At 40.9% G+C, this 20,136-nt stretch overlaps 1 protein-coding gene across 32 annotated transcripts in view; it reads left to right on the top strand.

Moving 5' to 3' along the window:
• Positions 1–19,193, top strand: part of LOC141917810 (CUGBP Elav-like family member 4) — a 1,125,997-nt gene extending 1,106,804 nt beyond the window's left edge. For all 32 annotated transcript variants that reach the window (XM_074811355.1, XM_074811370.1, XM_074811383.1 and 29 more), the window contains one exon: positions 19,066–19,193. In XM_074811355.1, the coding sequence (XP_074667456.1) occupies positions 19,066–19,193 (128 nt within the window). The remainder of the gene's footprint in view (positions 1–19,065) is intronic.
• The last annotated feature ends 943 nt before the right edge of the window (positions 19,194–20,136 follow it).

Genomic DNA, 20,136 nt, shown 5'->3' on the forward strand with positions numbered 1-20,136 from the left:
ATCCGGTTGCAGGTTTCTTGTTCATTCTCCTCTAATTCGGACTGTAAGATTTTTTCTCAGTTCAAGGCATCTAACAGAGCCGTGTGAAGTCGGTGAGTGGTGTTATGCTCAGCAGCTAATTGGCTTTTCAAAACTTCAATTTGCTCTTGCAAGAATTTAGCTATTTGTTCAGTAACATTACGTTCCTCGACCAATTGATCCTGAAGAGCTTTTACCAGATCTTGTAAGGATTTGATCATTTCCTCTGCTAGTTCTTTGGTAAAATGTTTTGTCTTTTTGGGCTGCAGTCAGCGCTGCCCCTAATACAGCGCACACTATAGCTTTTCCTTTGCCTGGTTGCGACCCTTGTACCTCCGCAAGCACACTGATATAGCTTGCCACTGCTTCTGGATTATGCCAATTTCCGTGGGCCCAAACCTTTACTAAAGAAGGAGGACAAGCCTTATACTACTTCAGTTTCTCAAAAATAGGGGAGCAGTCAAGCACCGCTATTTCACAGCCAGTCATGGCTCGCCACTGCTTGAACCTCTCCTGGCTTAGAGCTGAGACGTCACTTCCCGATTCTCCCTGTCCGAATTTATTGGATAGAAAATTGGTATTCCTCTGACCCTCTCCCAGCATATAGCTGAGAGGCCAATTCCCGATTCCCCCTGTCCGAGGTTGTTGGATAGAGAACTGGTATCTCTTAAGACTTTCTGACACCGAAGGGGATCCTGCCGACTACGCCAATTTTAATGTCACGTCCCGCTCAGATGAGGGAGACAAGTGACTCAGATTCGCAAATCCCCAACGGAGCGGACAACGGTGAGACAAGTCTAAAAGTCCAAATGTTTATTAACTACCCACAATGTACTAATTGAACACACAATAATTGGCTAAGTATATAGCAAGTTGTGGCAAGCAATAGAATATGCCTTGCATTTCTTAATGGTTGTGAAGGAAAAAATGGGGAAAAGGAAAGGAGGGAGATAGAAGGAGTAGAGGAATGGAGATCACCACTCTGGGTTTCTGTGTCGATCCCACCACTGAGGGTTCCAGGAGGCATCCGTCTTTTTCACTTGCATCCGTCTTCTTCACTTCACTGCACTCTCCAGGACCGCCCCCTTTCTTTCCCCCCTCTCAATTTATACACCCTTTTCTTGGATTCGTCCCCTAGGTTAACCCACATACCTACATATCCCTTGTACGGGGAGGAGTAAGGTGTTTCATGGGATGATGTAATTAGCATGGTCTTGTTAGTCTTCGTTAGCATATTGAGGGGTGTTAACTTTAATATGCATTTCGTGGATAATTAAGCAAAGGTCATTCACCGGACAGATGGCACTTGAAATTTGGCCAGGTGCACCAGAGCAGAACCGTCGTGTCTCCAGAGGGCTCCTTCCACCAGCTGCATCTTGTGTTATTTGGGCAGCCAAATCAGCTTTGAGCTCCACACTATCCAACCCGTGACTCATAGTTTTGTCTTGCGAGTGTTTGAGGCATTTCTTTGATCAGCCTCAACTTTTATCACTTTCTCAGGCTGTTTTTTTTTAGTCTGTGTTTCTCACAGGCCTGGTTTTTCATCTCTCACAGGCAGAAGAAATTGTCTCCTCAAAAGTTTGTTGTTGCGGCAGGATATCGGACCTGCACAACTCTATGAGAGTTATAACAAGCAAAGCCATTTATTTTTTCAGTAGTACATACTTATGCTCTCACCAAAGCTCTTACTTCATAATTAGCAAATCAGCAATTAGACAGTTATCAACCTTTTCTCCTATCAGCATCAGACCACTCTAACACGCGCTGTGCAGACCAATCACCTTCTTGTTCACGCGCTGTTCACGCAGCAGTAACTTCTCACAGTTCAGTACTTTTCCACAGTTCAGTGTTGCAGCTGGCCGTTGTTTTTCCCTGCCACCTTGGCACAACTCAGCAGTTTCTTATCTTTCTCCCAAGGCCTGTTTCTCATCAAAGCCTGGCTGTTTCTCAGAGGCTGTGCAAGGCTGACAGGCCGCGGTCTCCCACAGTTCGTCTGATTTTTCCAACCATATACTTTCCCCATAAACCTTATATTGACACATCATGATATCAAACATTTACAAGAAAGGCTCAGAAAGCAAGTCAAGAATTATTTCCATTTCTGAGAGCAGTTAGGAAATTGCTTCAGTTCTCATCATCATTCAAAAGAAGACGAAATACCATTCACTTATCTATGAGTGATTCCTCACTGTCTCATTTGTTCCTTGTGAGGAAGATCATCATCAGCTGGGTTGGAACACTGTGCTTCTTTTAGAACCACAATGCTTCTTTTCCACAGCAGACATGTATGTATGCTGGTCCAATATTTGATTCATGGGGTCTCCAAAGAATGGCTGAAACCTGAATCCTTCACTTCTTCTATCCATCCATTCATTGGCTGACTCGAACTCCTACTTAGCAGAATGGATAGAACCACAATCCATAGCATCAGAGAAACAGTTGCTCATCCTTTAGAGAAGTTCTGTTTACAGGAAAAAGTAGAATATTTTAGTGTTAGCTCTATTCTTAGGATAAGAAATCTGTTGTGGTTTTCTATATCAGATTTTTGCTGCTTCTTTTTCTCTTTTTAGAAAAAGTTGCTCCTGAGCAGGTACCCTGGTTCCACATGTATGTATAAGTCAAAACCCCAGATCTGACCATTTAGTAATTTAAACTGTCCAAATTCTAGTTTAATCTCGAATCTTAACCTTGTGCTTTCAATGATGTGAGTCATGACAGTAATTTCTGTATGAAAAAAAAAAAAAAAGAGAAAGAGATTGTGAAAAAGAAGAATCATAGGAAGAAAAGTACTTCTTGGTTTCAACCACCATATTCAGGGTTAGCGTCTAGAGCTTTCAACCTTCTTCAGAGAAGATACTGCTTCTTTGAGGCACTGTCTCAAGAGAATCCAACTGACAATGCACAATAACAGGGACCACTTCTCTGCACATTCCAGCTCACACTGCCTCAATGTATAGAAGTAGTTTCATGCACAGGAAGACAGGAAGGTAACATAAGGAAGATGCATGTGTATTTCAAGCTATCTTCTGCACTGGGTGTTCTGACCTTTAGAGAAAGTTAATCATGCCATCTACTTTCACTCTTCATTTAATCTTCCCTTCCCATCTGTTCAGTTTCTCTCAGCTGGAAGCAAGATGAAGAACAAGTACCAGTCAGCTGTCTCAGTGGTCTGCGGCCCACACTTTGGGGCCACTTATTATAAGGTATTAACATCAATTGTCGCCTCTATCATGAATGTTACCGCAGTTCATGCCAGATTAGCAGGCAAGAAATGATTTTCTAAATATCTGAAATATGAAATGAACAACAGACAGACAGGCACTATCAGAAGGGACTGTTCTGATCCTTTGGACTGAAGTCTGAAATAACACATGCCAGATACTTCAGCTCATGTGACAGGTTCAAACCTTTTGCTTGAATCATAGCATCCCTTTTAGATAGTCTCTTAATCAAGATTTCATGTGATAGGTGCTCCACCCCTATTGCTAAACAAGATGTTGTAAAATAGTTAATTACCTTCACTATTTAAAAAAACGCAGATTCAGTGTCTTATTTCCATTTTAAATTTGTCAAATGTCTGCTTCCATCCAGAAGAAAACATCAAGCTCTTTTTTTTTTCTATATTAAAGAAACATGTTCTATTAAAAATTGTTTATACGCTATGGTCAGAAGACTGTTTAACCTTCTCTTCGATAAATTGTGGCAACTCGTTACTTTTTCAGACCTAAAATTATTCTTTTAGTTCTGAATAATTCCTAAAACTTATTTTTTGTAGAGAAATCACTAAAACTAAATGCAGAATTCCAGTAAGGATCTTTCCTGAGCCATACTCAGAGGTAACATCACCTTGCTACTTCTAAAGGATATTCCTCAGAGACTGGCTTCATCCCAAGACTGTACTGAGTCTTGGGACTTTGAGTTTTTCAACATAATCCTGGGAGCTCATGTAGTTGGCTGTTATCATGACACCCGTGTTCTTCTTAGAAGCAGTGTTTTCTAGTGAAGATTTCCCCTTTTTATGAGTGACCCACTTGCTTTTTCCTGCGGATACTTAATTTTCCATTTTGATGGATTAAAATGAACACTTTTTAACTGAGCCCAGCCTATGCAGTGACCCAGGTCAACATGACTTACTTCTGTCATTATTTATCACTTCACCATTTTTGTATGATTGGCAAATTTTACCAGTAATTACTTTAGATGTCTTCCAGGTAATGTTAGAGAAAATGAATAGCACAGAGCTTTCAGCATGCTCCTGGAGGGGCCTACTAGAAACTCCTCGATATTGTAAGTAAGTCACAACTTACTATTTTTTTGGTGGTCTATCATCCAATTTTTAAGTTTGATATGGGCTGCTTTCATTTTCTGTAAAGAAGGGCACTCTCAAATACTCTGGAAAAGTTTATGTATACTCAGTGAAATTTTACTTTATTAACCAAACTTGCAATTTCATGCAATCAGGTTATTTTCCATGATGATTGGTATTAACTGTATACCTTTTAATTCTTTGCCATATAAGCTCATATAAAAATTTTCATAATTTTTACTTAGGCTTATGAAAGATTAACTAAGTTTATCAGGTCATCTAGTTTACATACTTAAAAGTTAATAATAGTTTTGGGGTTGTTTTCCTGGAATACTTTGAACATTTTCTAACATTCCATACATTTCTAAAATGAACATTAATGGCTCATCAAATTTCTGAGCCAATTCTTCCAATATTCCTAGGTTCCAATTATCTCATTCCACAGATGCGAAATATTTAATAGTAGTTGTTTAGCATAATTGTCAGTTCATACATTACAAAATGGGTGGATGGATGGGATGGATAACTGGATAGATGGATCTCACCTGGACATGATTAAACATCAGTGGAAGGTTAAATATTCAAAAAAGTCATCAAACTGTATTAGACACCAGATAACAGCTGAAGTGCTATGCCCTTGATCTGCAGACGAACTCCTTTATTGAGTATTCCAGTACCCATAAATCACCTTACAATACAATACCTTCCAATGCACACATACATTATAGAGCTACTTACATACAGATTTTATCCTGAAATTCTTTACAGCACTAAAAACTGGCAAGACAGAAGCTAGTACATCATGTAAAGAAAATAGCAAGGTAAAGACTTTGCAAGGCAATTGAAGGAAAACCTCCATTATCTGATAAGACTAATAAACACAGAGAAACTGAGCAATCTTAGAAGTGAAATGGACTGAAGTAGCAGGGAAGTGCTGAAGGGTAGGTGGTCAAGTCCCAATGGAGGAAGAAGGGTGGGAACACCTCCCCAGCACCCTTCCCACAGAGGAGGAGAGTCCTGTGATCTGAACACATTATTGTTGCCTTCCCAGCAGAAAAATGCCTCCCTGATGTTCTTAGATCTCTCCATTCACTTAGTAACAAAAGCAAGGAAGCCGTGTGCTAATGGGACAGTTATATTAATAACTAATTCCTTAATTACTTACTCAAATGCTTGGGGGAAGGGAAGGAAAGGAGTGGGGCCCCTGGTCTAACCAATTGTCAGTACTTTCTGCAGCTTCCTTCATCTTAGTAGTCTGGCCCAGGCCCCCTCTTATGTCCTGGGTAGCAGCTCTTTGGATGCAAGGGAAGCAAAGGGCACGGACTTCTCCTGCGCTAGTACCCAACCCATATGCACGATGTTTCTTCTCTTTCACTGCATGGGCCTTCCACAGGCTGAGAGGCAGATCCTTACTCTTCTGTAATTCTCATTTCCCTCTAGTGAGATGAATATGAGTTGAATGACAAGAGGGGAAAGTTCAGAAGAATGAGATCCTCTCCTTAGCTAGTGGCTTTAATAACTGCAGGAACAAGAAGCACCAAGAGAGAGCCATCATGGCAGTCAGACAAATACACTGACAGCCAGAACCAGAAAAATGTATCTCTTGCCTAAAAAAGCTAATAAGCACCAATGTCTATTTGTTTCTGTTGCAATCACTTGCAAAGTGCATCTCTGAGATGGTAGTTTTGTGCAGCAAGTATCTGGAACATAGATCCAATAACTCTTCTTAGTTTTAAGAAAAGTTAAATATTTGTTTCTTTGAGGTTCCTCTTTTCCTTTCCATTGCCTGAGACCAGCCTAGTTACATGCGTGGACCTGGCATAGGACCATCTGCCCCCACTGCAGGAATCTAGATCAAAAGCTTGCATCTGGATCTGTCATTCATGGTGGTCTTGACTTCTGATTTAGGGATGCTCAGTGTTGTTACCAAACATTGGGCTCCATCCAGAGGAAGGCTTCTGCTGAAGAGAAACAACATGTTATTCCAACCTGGTAGCACATCATCAAAAGGCTGTTTTGCACATTAACTGCTGATTCTCCTTGCAGCATGCAAAGAGAAACAGAAAACTCAGAAAGACCAATTAAGGATCCATGGGAACCTAACGATGTGCTCATTCAGGACTACACTTAGTGCACAAGCTAATTCATGGCCATGCAGAGATACTACTCACTGTGAATGAAAAGTTTACAGTTGCAAAACAGTTTTCAAATGCACTCTGAGATAGATTGCTAATTCCCTTTTTTATCATCTCAGCTCATTAAAACAGAAGAACAGTCCTTGAGCAATATCAGTTACATAAAGCCATTGGTGATCATGCTGACGTCATGAGAAGGGCATGAAGCTCCCTCAGTATGCCCCACTACCAAGACTTCCTGTGGAAGAAATTGGGAGAAACCAAAGCACCCTCCAAGATGCTACCCCAGTTTCTGCCCACTAATCATTTACACAGTCATGCAGGAAAAGAACAGGCCAGGAGAAGTCATGGACTCCAATGTCAGTACCTTCCTGGAAATGCTGTGCAGAATCAGGAAGATTAGATGCCCTGAGCTGCAGTCCTAGTAGGTTTTTTTCATTCTTTGCTGCTTTGATAAATTGTATATTAGAACAGCCTTTTTACATAATCCCTGGAGAAAAAAAAAAAAAAAAGAAAAAAAACCCCACCCCCCCATAAAATAGATTTATCACAAAATCCTGTCCTCCTACCAACCATCTTCAGACCAGAACATATATTTCTCTAATTATTAATTAACTGATGCACAGAAACAACTTCAAGATTTTTAACCTCTCCCTTTCTCTTTTGCCCTTCAAGAGTGTAGATCACAATGCATGGGCTGGTGTTCAAAACACAGATAGCTTCTTGAGCAACTGTAGTACTGTCATCATGCTTTAAGCCCTATAGTCATGGCTCAAACATTACAGCCACTCAGAAAGCAAGTATTTAAGCTATTTTTTCCAGTACACACATTCTGTTCCTAGTCATACATCTTTAAACGTGGCATAGCACCATTAACACTGCCGACATTGACGTGGAGAAACAAAGATAGTTAACTGCCAATAGTGCATGTAACAACAACAACAAAGTCATATAATCTACCAGTAGGTATCTGACCTGAAAAGACAAAGGAATATGATATTGTTAGCACATCTTATCTGCCTATCCCTTATCACTGTGACATCTCAACTCTCAGGATAAACCATAGCTTTTCTTCTTTTTGGAGTCCATCCAGATACCTTCAGCAATATGAAATGCAACTCCACATAAATAACACGAAGGGGATGTTGAATGCACCAACAACTTCTGAGCATATCAAGTCCCCTGAAACAAAACAATCAGATGAAGCTAGAGGAATTAGATGCTCTGTCCCTAGGATGTGCTCACAAAGAAAATGCAAAATTATGGGCATTTTCTCTCCTCCTTCTCTCTCCCCAGCCCTCCCACCTCAGCCCCTCCACCCTCAGCAGCTAGCCAGTAGAGATTTTTATATTACAGCAGTGGATATCATAACTAAGGAGATAAAAATAAACAATCCAAATCTGTAGGCAACTGATATACCAATAGCATCAGAGTATAACTCCCAGCTTCATTATCTGGTCTAAATGAAATATAGTGAGCAAATGTACTTCTGACCTCTCTTATTAGTCTCAGTTGTTAATAATGCTGTATTATTTATAGCTTTATATGGAATGAGAAAATGGCCTTAGAATTCCATCCTAAAAGCAAAGTAATGATAAAAAGTAGTGTAGCTTTGTGAGCTTATCTAAAGGCAAGGTTTTTGTAAAGGTACAACTGTATCAGCATCCCGGCACTAGAGCTTATCACCCAACTAAAGGTCTAGTCTTGGCAAAAGTACACAAATAGTACACTTCCATGATACTTGGCAGCATTTCTGATGGGGTTTACATGCATTAGGAGTTTGATTCAGCAATTAACATCACTTTGGGGAGTGACTCACCCAGTCATTAGCCAGTTAACAACATCTTACTTTGAGATGTCAGTCCCAACTGCAGAACCAGGTAAATTCCACAAAAGAGGTACCTTGGTTTAAGCTAGGTGCCTGCCTTCATTGCAGTCAGTGCTGGTCCCTGCTACAGACAGTGGGACTTGATTCATTTGAGCACAGCTAGGAGTGTCTCAAAAAAAGAGAGAAATTGTGTCTTATACTCCACTGACTATGTTGGCTAGACCTCCACTGATTATTTTAGGATCCCAAGGTGATTTGCTTGCAAATGGATGCATGTATAGACACAATCTATATATGCACGTTTAGTCAGTAGGAGGTATATTACAACAGGGCCAGTTGCAAGAGTACAAATCAAAGTTCACAGGCAAGCTAGTTTCTCTAAAGACATGATATAAGTAATTGTCCAGCTGCAGCCAACTCAGCTCTGATACTTGGTAGTTGTGTATGTTACCCAAAAAGCGGATTCGTGCCCAGCATGCAATAAACCAATCTTAACACACTCAGGAGAGATATTGTATTTATTCAGGCCTGGGTGCTCGGTGGACTTTTCCACAAATCAAGCACAACAACAGCAGGTTTTCATGCTCCTTTTGTACACAAAAATCAGAAGTTAGTACTTTTCCATAACAAGCCTATTAGATACTGATCGGTTAGTGAGTATCATATAATTATAGTACGGCTTACCTAATGCTTCTAATACTATGCATGCTTGGGGAAGGGTCTTAACCTGGGCAGGGGTCTTTTTGACCTGTGGGTGTGTTTTTTAGTATTATAATGAAGGCAGTTTACTTTCAGGACACTCAGAAGTTAGTTTCATTGCCAAGTTAACTAAGCAAATAGTCATTTTGCCAAGTTGTCAAATAATTCATCCTCAAAACAATCCCAGACATTGTCTTTATGGTCCAGGACGTTCTACCTATTTTCTGGGGTTTGGAGATTGGAGTTTGTTCTTCTTGCTTGACCTAGCAATTGTTCCCATATGGTAACTATAGCTACTAGCATAATCATTAACCATGGCTACTAGCAAATGTGAAGTATACTTGTTGCATTTAAGGTGAGACTAAATTTGGTAAGAGATGACTCCCCTTGTGTTCTAGCCAATCCTCAGAGATTAGAGGGGCTAGGGGCAGCTGGACTTATCTCTTAATAGGTATGCCAATTGGGGCCATAACTATAGGTCTGACCCAGATGCACAAACTGCCCGTATGCTGTAGGTCCGGTTGCATTCAAAAGAAGCCATCAGATTCATGAATAGTGCGGATTAGTGGCCGTCACTATAGGTCTGACCTAGCCCAAACAGCCCATATGCTGAAAGTCTGGTTGCATTCAAGAGAAGCAGTCAGATTCACGAATAGTACGGTTTATTTTTATGCAGCATCTACAGATTCTTTAAGATTGCCTACGATAAATGCACAAACTGCAGGTTGGCTATATAGCACTACACAAAAGAAAAATAATTGCAATCACACACACTAAGTTCCTGGGTAATTACTCGGCGTAGCCAAGGGAAATCTTACCAAAAGGCATCCCTTCTGGGGGGGGGGCGAGAGCTCAAACCCATCGATCTGTCCCTCCAATTTGGTGTCGGATTATCATCCCCTCCAGTTAGGTACAAACTTGGGGTAGTATTTATCTTAGTATGTATGTGTGAGTGGGTGGGACTGTGGTCAAGTCATTATCGTTTGAGTAACGACACAGTACATTCCTTGGTGCCAAGGGGTACAGCTGGTTTTTGTGAGAAAAAAAGGGAGGATGAGGAACAAGGTCAGCTTGCTACTGCAAAAATCAGCAGGGTAGAGCAGGAGATAAATCTGTCCTTGAGAGGAGTGAAAGAATGGGACTGTGCGGCCTACACCCGGCTTCACATTCCTCCTTGGCGCCACAACAAACACAAATCACTGGACCTCCATCCCATCCTGTGCTTGCTCTGGGCACCCTGTGTCAAGGAAATATGTGTGCTTTACAGATTTCTCACTGTTTTGCTTTTTTCACGTTTCCAACACCTAACAATACTATATCAATTCCCCCCTTTGAGACCTATGATGTTTTAAACAACGTAAGTCTCACACCATTTCTTTATAGATTTTTGACCTGCAAAGCGGCATACACTGAATCAAGCAACAAGTTTTAATGATCATCATTACTATAAGTAACACAAGTAAAAATAAATGTTTCAACCATTTGAGATCAGGAAGCCATGAGAGTAACCAAGAGAAGTCTAATCCTTCTCGTTCTTTGAATTCAGATGCCAGGTCTTTCAGTTGTTGAATTTTCAACCAATTGAGAATTATCTGTTATATTAAAACAACACATCCCTTTAAACTCCTCACAGCCATGATTGTGTGTAAGAAGTAGATAATCAATTGCCGCTCTATTTTCCAGAGTAGCTTCCCTTATTTGTGCCGTTTCAGTTCTGATAGCCGTGAGTGCCTGTGAAGTATCATTTAATTAGGGCACACGTAATCCTTTTTATTGTGTGATAATTCATAGCCACTCCAACTCCAGGAGCAAGTATGGCTGCTGCAGACATTTCACTAGAGCTATAGAGAGTGACTTGGGAGTCACAGTCCTCAGGTATCAGATGTGTACTTCTCTTACCTTGTTTATTGTGTTCTAAATCTTCCTTATTCAATAACAATGGAGCCATTCTTCCTATGGAACATGGTCCTCCAGTCACATTTTCTGGTATGTAGGAATATGCCAATTGCCCACATAGTAAAAACTAGCCTATGGGTAATCTAGTATGTGCCCAGGCATAGCTTAAATTTTGTGTGGTATTGCAGCTTAAAGGAGGCTTCAAAAGAGTCAAATTCTTGCATTTCGAAGAACAATTTACAAACTTGACACAATGCATTGCAGGGAGTGCTCCTCACACCTTCACTCTCAACATTCCTTTTTTCTTTGATTTTAGTTGATTTACCTAGACTATATATGTTAAGATAAGTCAATTTGGCATCAAAATTTCGGAACATAGTATAGTTTTTTTAAGAACTCTAAAGGAATTGATACCCCTATAAAACAAGAACTATACATTTCTCCTACCGAGTTTTCTACAGATATACAGAAGGAAGATGTGTTGGTTACTTCTCTGGCTAAGAGTTCCCAAATATTTCGATTTCTATCTCATTTTGGCATCAAGAATTGAAGCTCAATAGCGTCTAATGAAAGCACTAATAAACTTAATAAGACTTTGATCTTCATTATAAACAATCTTAGCACAAGCAAAATTCTTTGTACAAATAGGTTAATATGATTGTTCCCCCCTGCAATTATAAGGATACAAAATATAAATATTCCTTGTATGCAGTTTAGATGAAGAAATGATTCTTAAAGTTAATTTCAAAGGTCCCTTAGGTACCAATGTCCACAGTCCAGGAGGTGTTTTCTTTATCCTAGTATAATGGATCCAGGGTTCCACTCTTCCAAGTTTCACAACAGTGTTCATGGTTAGCAACACTTAATAGGGTCCTTTCCACTTTTCTTCAAGAGGATCATCCTTCCACATTCGTAGGTAGACCTGATCTCCAGGACAGAAAGAGTGTACCGGGAAATCAAGGGGTACAGGTGCTCTTAAAAGTACGGTATTTGTGAATGGAATTTAATACCTTGTTTAAAGATAAAAAGATACCTTTTTTCTTACTATATGCATTTGCTCAGGCTTCCCTGTCAAATTGGCATTATAAGGTTTTCTATATAGAATTTCAAATGGGCTTATCCTTTCTCCAATTCTAGGAGTTACTCTAATCTTCCGTAGGGCAAGTGGCAAAGCTTCAACCCATTTTAATTTGGCTTCCTGGCATAATTTAGAAATTTGTCATTTTAGTGTTTGAGTGATTCTTTCTACCTGTCCACTGGATTGTGGCCTCCAGGGGGCGTGTAAATTCCACCTAATCCCTAGTATTTTGCTCATATTCCTGACAACCTCAGCTATGAAATGTGGACCTCTATCAGAGGACATTCCTAGAGGAACCCCAAACCTTGGAATAATTTCTTTTAGTAGGTGTTCTGTTACTTCTTTTGCCTTGTTGGTTCAACACGGGAAAGCTTCAAGCCAACCAGAAAAGGTATCCACCAATACCAATAAATATCGGTATTGATTACACCTTGGCAATTCTGAAAAATTTATTTGCAAATACTCACCAGGAGTTATGCCTTTTCTTACCTCTCCTGGAGGGGGTCAGGCTTGTATCTTTGGAATGTTCCTAAAACAAATTTCACATTGGTTACTCACACTTTTAGCAATGAGCAACATTTTGACCCCTATTGCATAACATCTTACTGATTCAACCATTGCTTCTGCTCCCATAGGGGTTTCTTCATGGGTTTTAGTCATTAACTTTTTCATGATTTCAGGAGTCATTGTCCATGTGGAGTAATCTACCACCATCCATTTTCTTTTTTGCATTTTAGTAACTTAGCCAATTTATCTTTTTGTTCTTTATACTTTGGGGGTTCTACTTGCATTTCCCTTGATGGAATTAGAACACAAATAATGCTAAGTGACACTCATTTTGCAGCTTCATCTGCCCTCCGATTTCCTCGGATTACAGCTGAATTTTCTTTTTGATGTGTTTTATAATGTATCACATCGACTTCCTTCAGCTTCTGTACTGCTTCCAGCAAGTTTAAAATCTCTGCTCCATACTTTATAGGTGTACCACTAGCAGATAAAAGTCTTCGTTAAGGCAATTATTTCAGCTTTTTTTGCAGAGGGATTTGGAGGCAATGTTTTAACTTCTCAATCCTCGGTTAGTGTCACCACAGCATAACCAGTCTTTCTTATCCCCTTCACAACAAAACTGCTTCCATCAGTATATAGTTCTTCATCTGGAGTTTGGAGGGGAGCATCTCTCGGGTCTGGTCTGCTGGCATAGGCCTGGTCAATGACTTGTAAACAATCATGTTTAGAGTACTGTATTCAGATTGACACTCTCATAAAAGTCCGTATTTAAGAAAATTATGCAGTGTTGGCTCCAAGCCTTTCCTGGCTTCCATACTAATAGGATATTGTTTCTTTCTTACCGGCCGAATTCTTGGTTTTAATTCAATTTTTACTGGTTCCACATTCTTCACTTTTCCAGGTTTCTCAGATGCCCACACAGAGGGAGTGACTGCATTCTTAATTTCCTCAGGAACGTTTCCAAGTTCTCTTCTTTATTTTCCGATTCTGCTTGTAACAAGCATATTTGTGCCTGCCAGGCATTAGCTTTAGGAAAATGAACTTGAATCCTTTTTTTTCTTTTTTTTTTTTTTTTATATGTGCTCCTAGATTACTCAAAAAATCCCATCCTAGGAGAGGTATTGGGGATGCCAATACTTATAAAAATTCATGCATTACTGTTTTTCCTCCAATTTCACACTTCAAGGGTTTCAAAAATGGTCTGACCTCTGTCTTTCCCGTGACTCCAACAATCGACATATTAAATTTACTTGGAGTCCCTCTGTAAGTATTTATGACTGAATATTTTGCTCCTGTATCTACTAGAAAATCAAAAGTTTTATTCCCCAGATTTACTGAACCAGGGGCTTGGCTGGAGAGTCCCTGGTCTTTATTACTTAGATTCAATTCCCAACATCAGCAAGTCAGCTTCAGGAGGTATTTCCTGGGGCTGAATGGCTCTTTTATTTTTCAGACACTCATTTTTCCAGTGTCGTTGATCCCTGAAAAAGGCATATTGAGTAATTTCTAGGGTTACTGACTGTCTGATCATATTTCCACATTCTACTCCCCTACCTACTCTCCTACCTCTTTTCCTCGCCCTCTGAAAAAACCTCTACCTCGAGTTAAAATTTGGGCATTACCAAGGGTGGCTGACAAAATTGCAGCTTTCTGTTTTCTGTCTTTTAATTTCTCCTTCTTTATTATCTTTTTCTCTTTCTCTTTTATTCCGGGTTAACAAGCTATTTAATAAAACTTGCGTGTTCTGCCAGTCTGGATTAAGATTTTCAATAATCATTCCAAAAGAATGATACATTTTGTCTGGGTTTTCCCTATATGATCCAGCTGACTCCTTCCAGTTCATTAAATCAGAAGTAGTAAACGGTACCTTGACAAATACTGGATTTCCTTCTCGGACCTACAGCCTGTTGAAGAGGAACTAATAGTGTAAGGTTTTTCTGTGCTTGATTTCTCCCTGCTATAGGGCTAAAACCACCAGCTCATCCAGCATTATTTTCTTCACTATCCAAAACCACCAACATTTGTACATCCTCCTGTCACGTCCCACTCAGATGAGGGAGACAAGTGACTCAGATTCATAAATCCCCAACGGAGCGGACAACGGTGAGACAAGTCTAAAAGTCCAAACATTTATTAACTACCCACAATGTACTAATTGAACACATGATAATTGGCTAAGTATACAGCAAGTTGTGGCAAGCAATACAATATGCCTTGCATTTCTTAATGGTACTGAAGGAAAAATGGGAAAAAGGAAAGGGGGGAGATAGAGGGAGTAGGGGAATGGAGATCACCGGTCTGGGTTTCTGTGTCGATCCCAACAGTGAGGGTTTCAGGAGGCATCCATCTTCTTCGCTTCACTGCACTCTCCCAACCCCTTCCCCCCCCTTTCCTTCCCCTCAATTTATACCCACTTTCCTTGGGTCCGTCCCCTAGGTCGACCCACATACCTATGTATCCCATGTATGGGGAGGGGTAAGGTGTTTCATGGGATGATGTAATTAGCATGGTCTTGTTAGTCTTCGTTAGCATATTGAGGGGTGTTAACTTTAATGTGCATTTCGTGGATAATGAAGCAAAGGTCATTTACCGGACGGATGGCCCTTGAAATTTGAGCAGATGCACCAGAGCAACACCATCCTGTCTCCACAGGGCTCCCCCCTCCAGCTGCATCCTGTGTTATTTGGGCAGCCTTATCAGCTTCGACCTCCACAGAATGCACCCTGTGACTATGGTTTTGTCTTGCGAGTGTTTGAGGCATTCCTTAGATCAGCCTCAACTTTTATCGCTTTCTCAGGCTGTTTTTCTTAGTCTGTGTTTCTTGCAGGCCTGTTTTTTCATCTCTCACACCTCCTCTTCATCACTCAATTTTAAACACCTCTTCCTAATACTACACGCAGAACAACAGGACTCTGTATCTTTATCTTCCATCATCATCGTTACATTAGAATCAGAATCCAAAATTCTACATTTCTTTTGAGTTTCATGATCATTTCTCAAAGTAAAGAATAAATCAACATAAGGTACCTCATCCCATTTGTCTTGTCATCGACAAAACAATATTAATTGCAAAATAGTATTATATTTCAATGACCCCTTCGAGGTCCATTCTTCCCTTTTTTCAATTTATACAGTGGCCACCATTTAGTACAATATTCAATTAGCCATTCCCTTGTTAATGGATCTCCTCCAAATTTTCCCCAATATTTTATAATACACCCAAGAGGAGAACAAGGAGTCATTCTAGATGGCTGAGCTCCCATATTTTTACCCAGAAGGAATGTTTTGATCCACAATTTGATATACTCCAACAATCACTGTCAAATGTATATGAATTTACCTATTTTACCCACAATCCCCCCTTAAGTGCATGCATAACCTTATATTAAACAATATCTCTTTCATCAAGCCTTGCAGCATTGTGTCGCTTACCCACTCTGGGCGGGGAGAGTACTCACAGAGTCCTCGATCAAAAGGTAGGTGCGCGCTGGATTCCAGAGAGCAGGGTCTCCCCACCAAGAGTCAGCAAGTCGATCCGGGCAAGGCATTACAGCTGTCCCATCTGGGACGCCAAAAGCTGTTACCTGAAAAGCAGATTTGTGCCCAGCATGCAATAAACCAATCTTAACACACTCAGGAGAGATATTGTATTTATTCAGGCCTGGGTGCTCGGTGGACTTTTCCACAAATCAAGCACAACAACAGCAGGTTTTCATGCTCCTTTTGTACACAAAAATCAGAAGTTAGTACTTTTCCATAACAAGCCTATTAGATACTGATCGGTTAGTGAGTATCATATAATTATAGTACGGCTTACCTAATGCTTCTAATACTATGCATGCTTGGGGAAGGGTCTTAACCTGGGCAGGGGTCTTTTTGACCTGTGGGTGTGTTTTTTAGTATTATAATGAAGGCAGTTTACTTTCAGGACACTCAGAAGTTAGTTTCATTGCCAAGTTAACTAAGCAAATAGTCATTTTGCCAAGTTGTCAAATAATTCATCCTCAAAACAATCCCAGACATTGTCTTTATGGTCCAGGACGTTCTACCTATTTTCTGGGGTTTGGAGATTGGAGTTTGTTCTTCTTGCTTGACCTAGCAATTGTTCCCATATGGTAACTATAGCTACTAGCATAATCATTAACCATGGCTACTAGCAAATGTGAAGTATACTATATCATTTATATATTCATAAACATACCTGACATGTTCCTCTAGCACAGAAGAGCCCACACCCAAACTATTAAATTCTCTTACTTTCCAGAATATCATGGCCACATCCAAGCTAACTACTGGAAAGAGCCTCTGTCCTGCACTAATACTCAGACTTTGTCCAGGAATTGTTTGGAGTTAGGCACAAGACAAGACTATGCCAAGGGCCTTTCTAAAAATTCAGTGGTAGAGATGTTTGGGTCCATTTTCTCTGAACTTCCCTGGCACAATTTTAGTTTACTGTTGTAGATGTAGCTGATGGGTCTTGGACAGGAGTATTAGCAACCCAGAGGTGATTTTAAAAAGAACTGGCTTTTACTACATCCTATATTTAAAGATGCGAGGTAGCTAGACAGCAAATTTCAAGTTGAAGCTCAAAGCATTTTCAAGAGAGCTTCCAGCAGTATTTAAAGAATGAATCAACTTAGGTGAAATCAGGAGGTGTTTATTTTGTTCCTTTGCTGAGGTCAAATCATAGGACATTGTTGACTAGTCAAATGTAATCTGGGAACATTGTCAGGTGCTTACTGGCTAATAAGTGATTACAAAACCAGATCTATTGCCATTTAATAATAGCCCAGCTCATTACTCACCATAACTCTCCAGTTTTCTGTCTAGATGAGTGCTGTGAGGCTTGAGCAATACTTTTGCTCACATCTTCAGAGCTTCAGTTTTTGTACCTCCTCATCCAGGTGGTTGTGAGGAAAACTGCATGGAGACCCCATTACTTGAAGCTTCGGTTTCAAGACAGGAGGACGAAGAGGGATGCCTGTTTTTTCCATTGGCCTCCCTCTTAAAACCACATCTGCCACACTCAGTAAACCTGTTGTCTCACTTTGAGGCTAAGATCATATGTTTTATGACCTTTCATAAACTTGTTATTAGCCAAAGGCAGGGAGTACAGCTTTAATGAAAGAGTGAGGAGGTGTGTATGCATGTGTATGTCTGTCTTTTTCAAATGCAAGCGACTGTGTCACCTGTGAGACTTACTTTTGAGAAGTGACTAGACCAGGGAGGAGGTGCTGCTGAATGCATTCACAGTACAGCCCAAGGCTGTAAGCCCTTCCTGGTACTGCTGTGAGGAGCAGGTGTATACCTGGCAGCAAATGCTCAGCAGTAGCTTTTTGAGGGGATAGCAAACTGTCTCTTCATTTCAGCCTATTGAGAGACAGGGGGTTCCTAGGGTTTATTTCTGCTGCCAGAGCTTTGCAGGGGTGACAAAACAGATGGCTTTTTTTGGAGTGCAGGCTGGTCCAGGCTAGTCTTACCCATGATTTGTGCTCAGAAATGTTGTTGGCACACGGGGACATTTCTGGCGAAGGTAGCAGAGGCAATTCCTGTACAGTGTAATGGCCCCCTATCTCACTAATATCTCAGACCCATGGTCACTCCATCTAAAGGCATATACAGTCTGGGCAAATGAGGCCTCTTCCTGGAGCTAACGTAAAAAAAATAGAAAAAAATAAGCCCACACCAAAAAACCTCCCCAAAGCTGAATGCATTAGATGCATTTCATCCTGCATGGTTTTGACATCTTGGCTCTTCTGAGAGATCTTGTCTTGTCTTCTTGGCTCTTGTCTTCCACTGAGACAAAGAATGTCATTTTAGGTGGCCTGTAGTTCAGTCACTATGGGTGTTTCTACTGCTGGATGCTCCCCATGACTGATTGGATGATTTGCTGGCAAGGTATGAAACTACTTATGGAAACCATGCTAGGAAAGCACCAGCATTCATCTTTCTCAACTGCAGCGTCAACGTAAATTCTGCAGAAATTGCCAGTTAATAAAGCTCCTCATACTGCCTAATTGGCCAAAAATCAAACTATTCATGTCAATGAATATCATAATGGAGAACTTATTAAATTCACATTTTACTTGCATTGCCATAATAAGGAAGCAGCAGTAGGTATATCAGGTTCTCTTCATTGTGAATATTGGAAGGCAGAGGAAAGGTTATCTTGGTCAGTGAAGGAGGGTCTAGAGATTTACCCCAGTCATGATGAAGGGAAGAAGATCAAGACAGAGTTCCTTAAGATCATGCATCACATGGTCACCCAGCTCAAAGGTGACCCAAATCTTGTGTGTGCTGGTACTGTGGCACCAGCATTTGGATCTCCGTACTTCACATAATCTTGTGTCCAAACTGGCACTCAAATGAGGCCCTGCATCCTGGGACACCGATCTGTAACAACCCCTCCTACCCTTCATCCCCCTTTGGCAACCATCCTCTCCTCACTTTCCTGCCCACCCACCCTCCTACCTACTCACTCCCTCCCTCCCACCACCCTCATCCCCTTCCCCTTGCTCATTCTCAGTAGTCGTTGCATGTACATGCCTTGGCCTCCTTCAGCTCATTAAGCCCTCTGCCTTGCCTCGTGTTTTGACAGGTTTTGTGAGTTTTGACAATCCTGCCAGTGCACAAGCTGCTATCCAGGCTATGAACGGCTTCCAGATTGGCATGAAGAGGCTGAAGGTGCAGCTGAAGAGGCCAAAGGATGCTAATCGTCCCTACTGAAGAGTTGTGGGAACCACTGGATACAAATCACTAGCACAGGTAACTACATGGAGAAGGGGGGTGTCAGATATGGTTGTAGCCTCTCTTTGTGTTGTCAACACTCAAAAAGTTTCAGTTCTGCTACTCTCTAGTTTCTCCCTTTTTCACTTAGGCCTCTGACTAGAGCCACACTGCACAGACACGCACCAACACATAAACCAGAAACAGTTTGTGTTAGAAAAAGAGGTGGAAGGGTGCTTAGTGAGGGATGAGCCAAGTTCCCCACCCCAGGGGCACTGTTCATCTCTATAAAGTCTTCCTGGTCACTAGAGGAGAGCCAGCAGCTGTCCTGTTTCCCTTGTTCAGCCAAAGAGACCATTTCTGGTGGCTGAAGAAAAACTACAATTAAGAGATGGGACTGGGCTGCAGTTTAATCCCAGGTGACTGGACTAGAACAGTGTTTGTCTCAATAGCTCTGTGTTGCAAATGTTTTAAGGCATTCTTCATTCTTCATGCGGTATAGCCTGTATCCAATTTCATCCCAGCATAATAACTTTATGTAAATATGTCTCCCTGACAACTAAATAACTCCTAATTTCTTTCTTCCCAAGACCAAGAAATTAATAGAAGGATCCATGATCACTTCTTGCTCAGTTACTATTAACTTCTGTGTGTAGACAAACCCAACCAAAGCCATGGAAGATTTGCTTCAGTGAGGAGATAGACAAATCTATCTTGACTTTAGTAAGGCCTTTGACACCGTTTCCCACAGCATTCTCCTGGCAAAACTGGGTGCTCGTGGCTTGGAGGGGCACACGCTTCGCTGGGTAAAAAAATGGTTAGATGGCCAGGCCCTAAGAATTGTGATGAATGGAGTTAAATCCGGTTGGAGTCCGGTCACGAGTGGTGTCCCCCAGGGCTCGATTTTGGGGCCACTCCTGTTTAACATCTTTCTTGATGATCT

The sequence above is a fragment of the Strix aluco genome, chromosome W, assembly GCF_031877795.1.
Source record: "Strix aluco isolate bStrAlu1 chromosome W, bStrAlu1.hap1, whole genome shotgun sequence".
Lineage (NCBI taxonomy): Eukaryota > Metazoa > Chordata > Aves > Strigiformes > Strigidae > Strix > Strix aluco.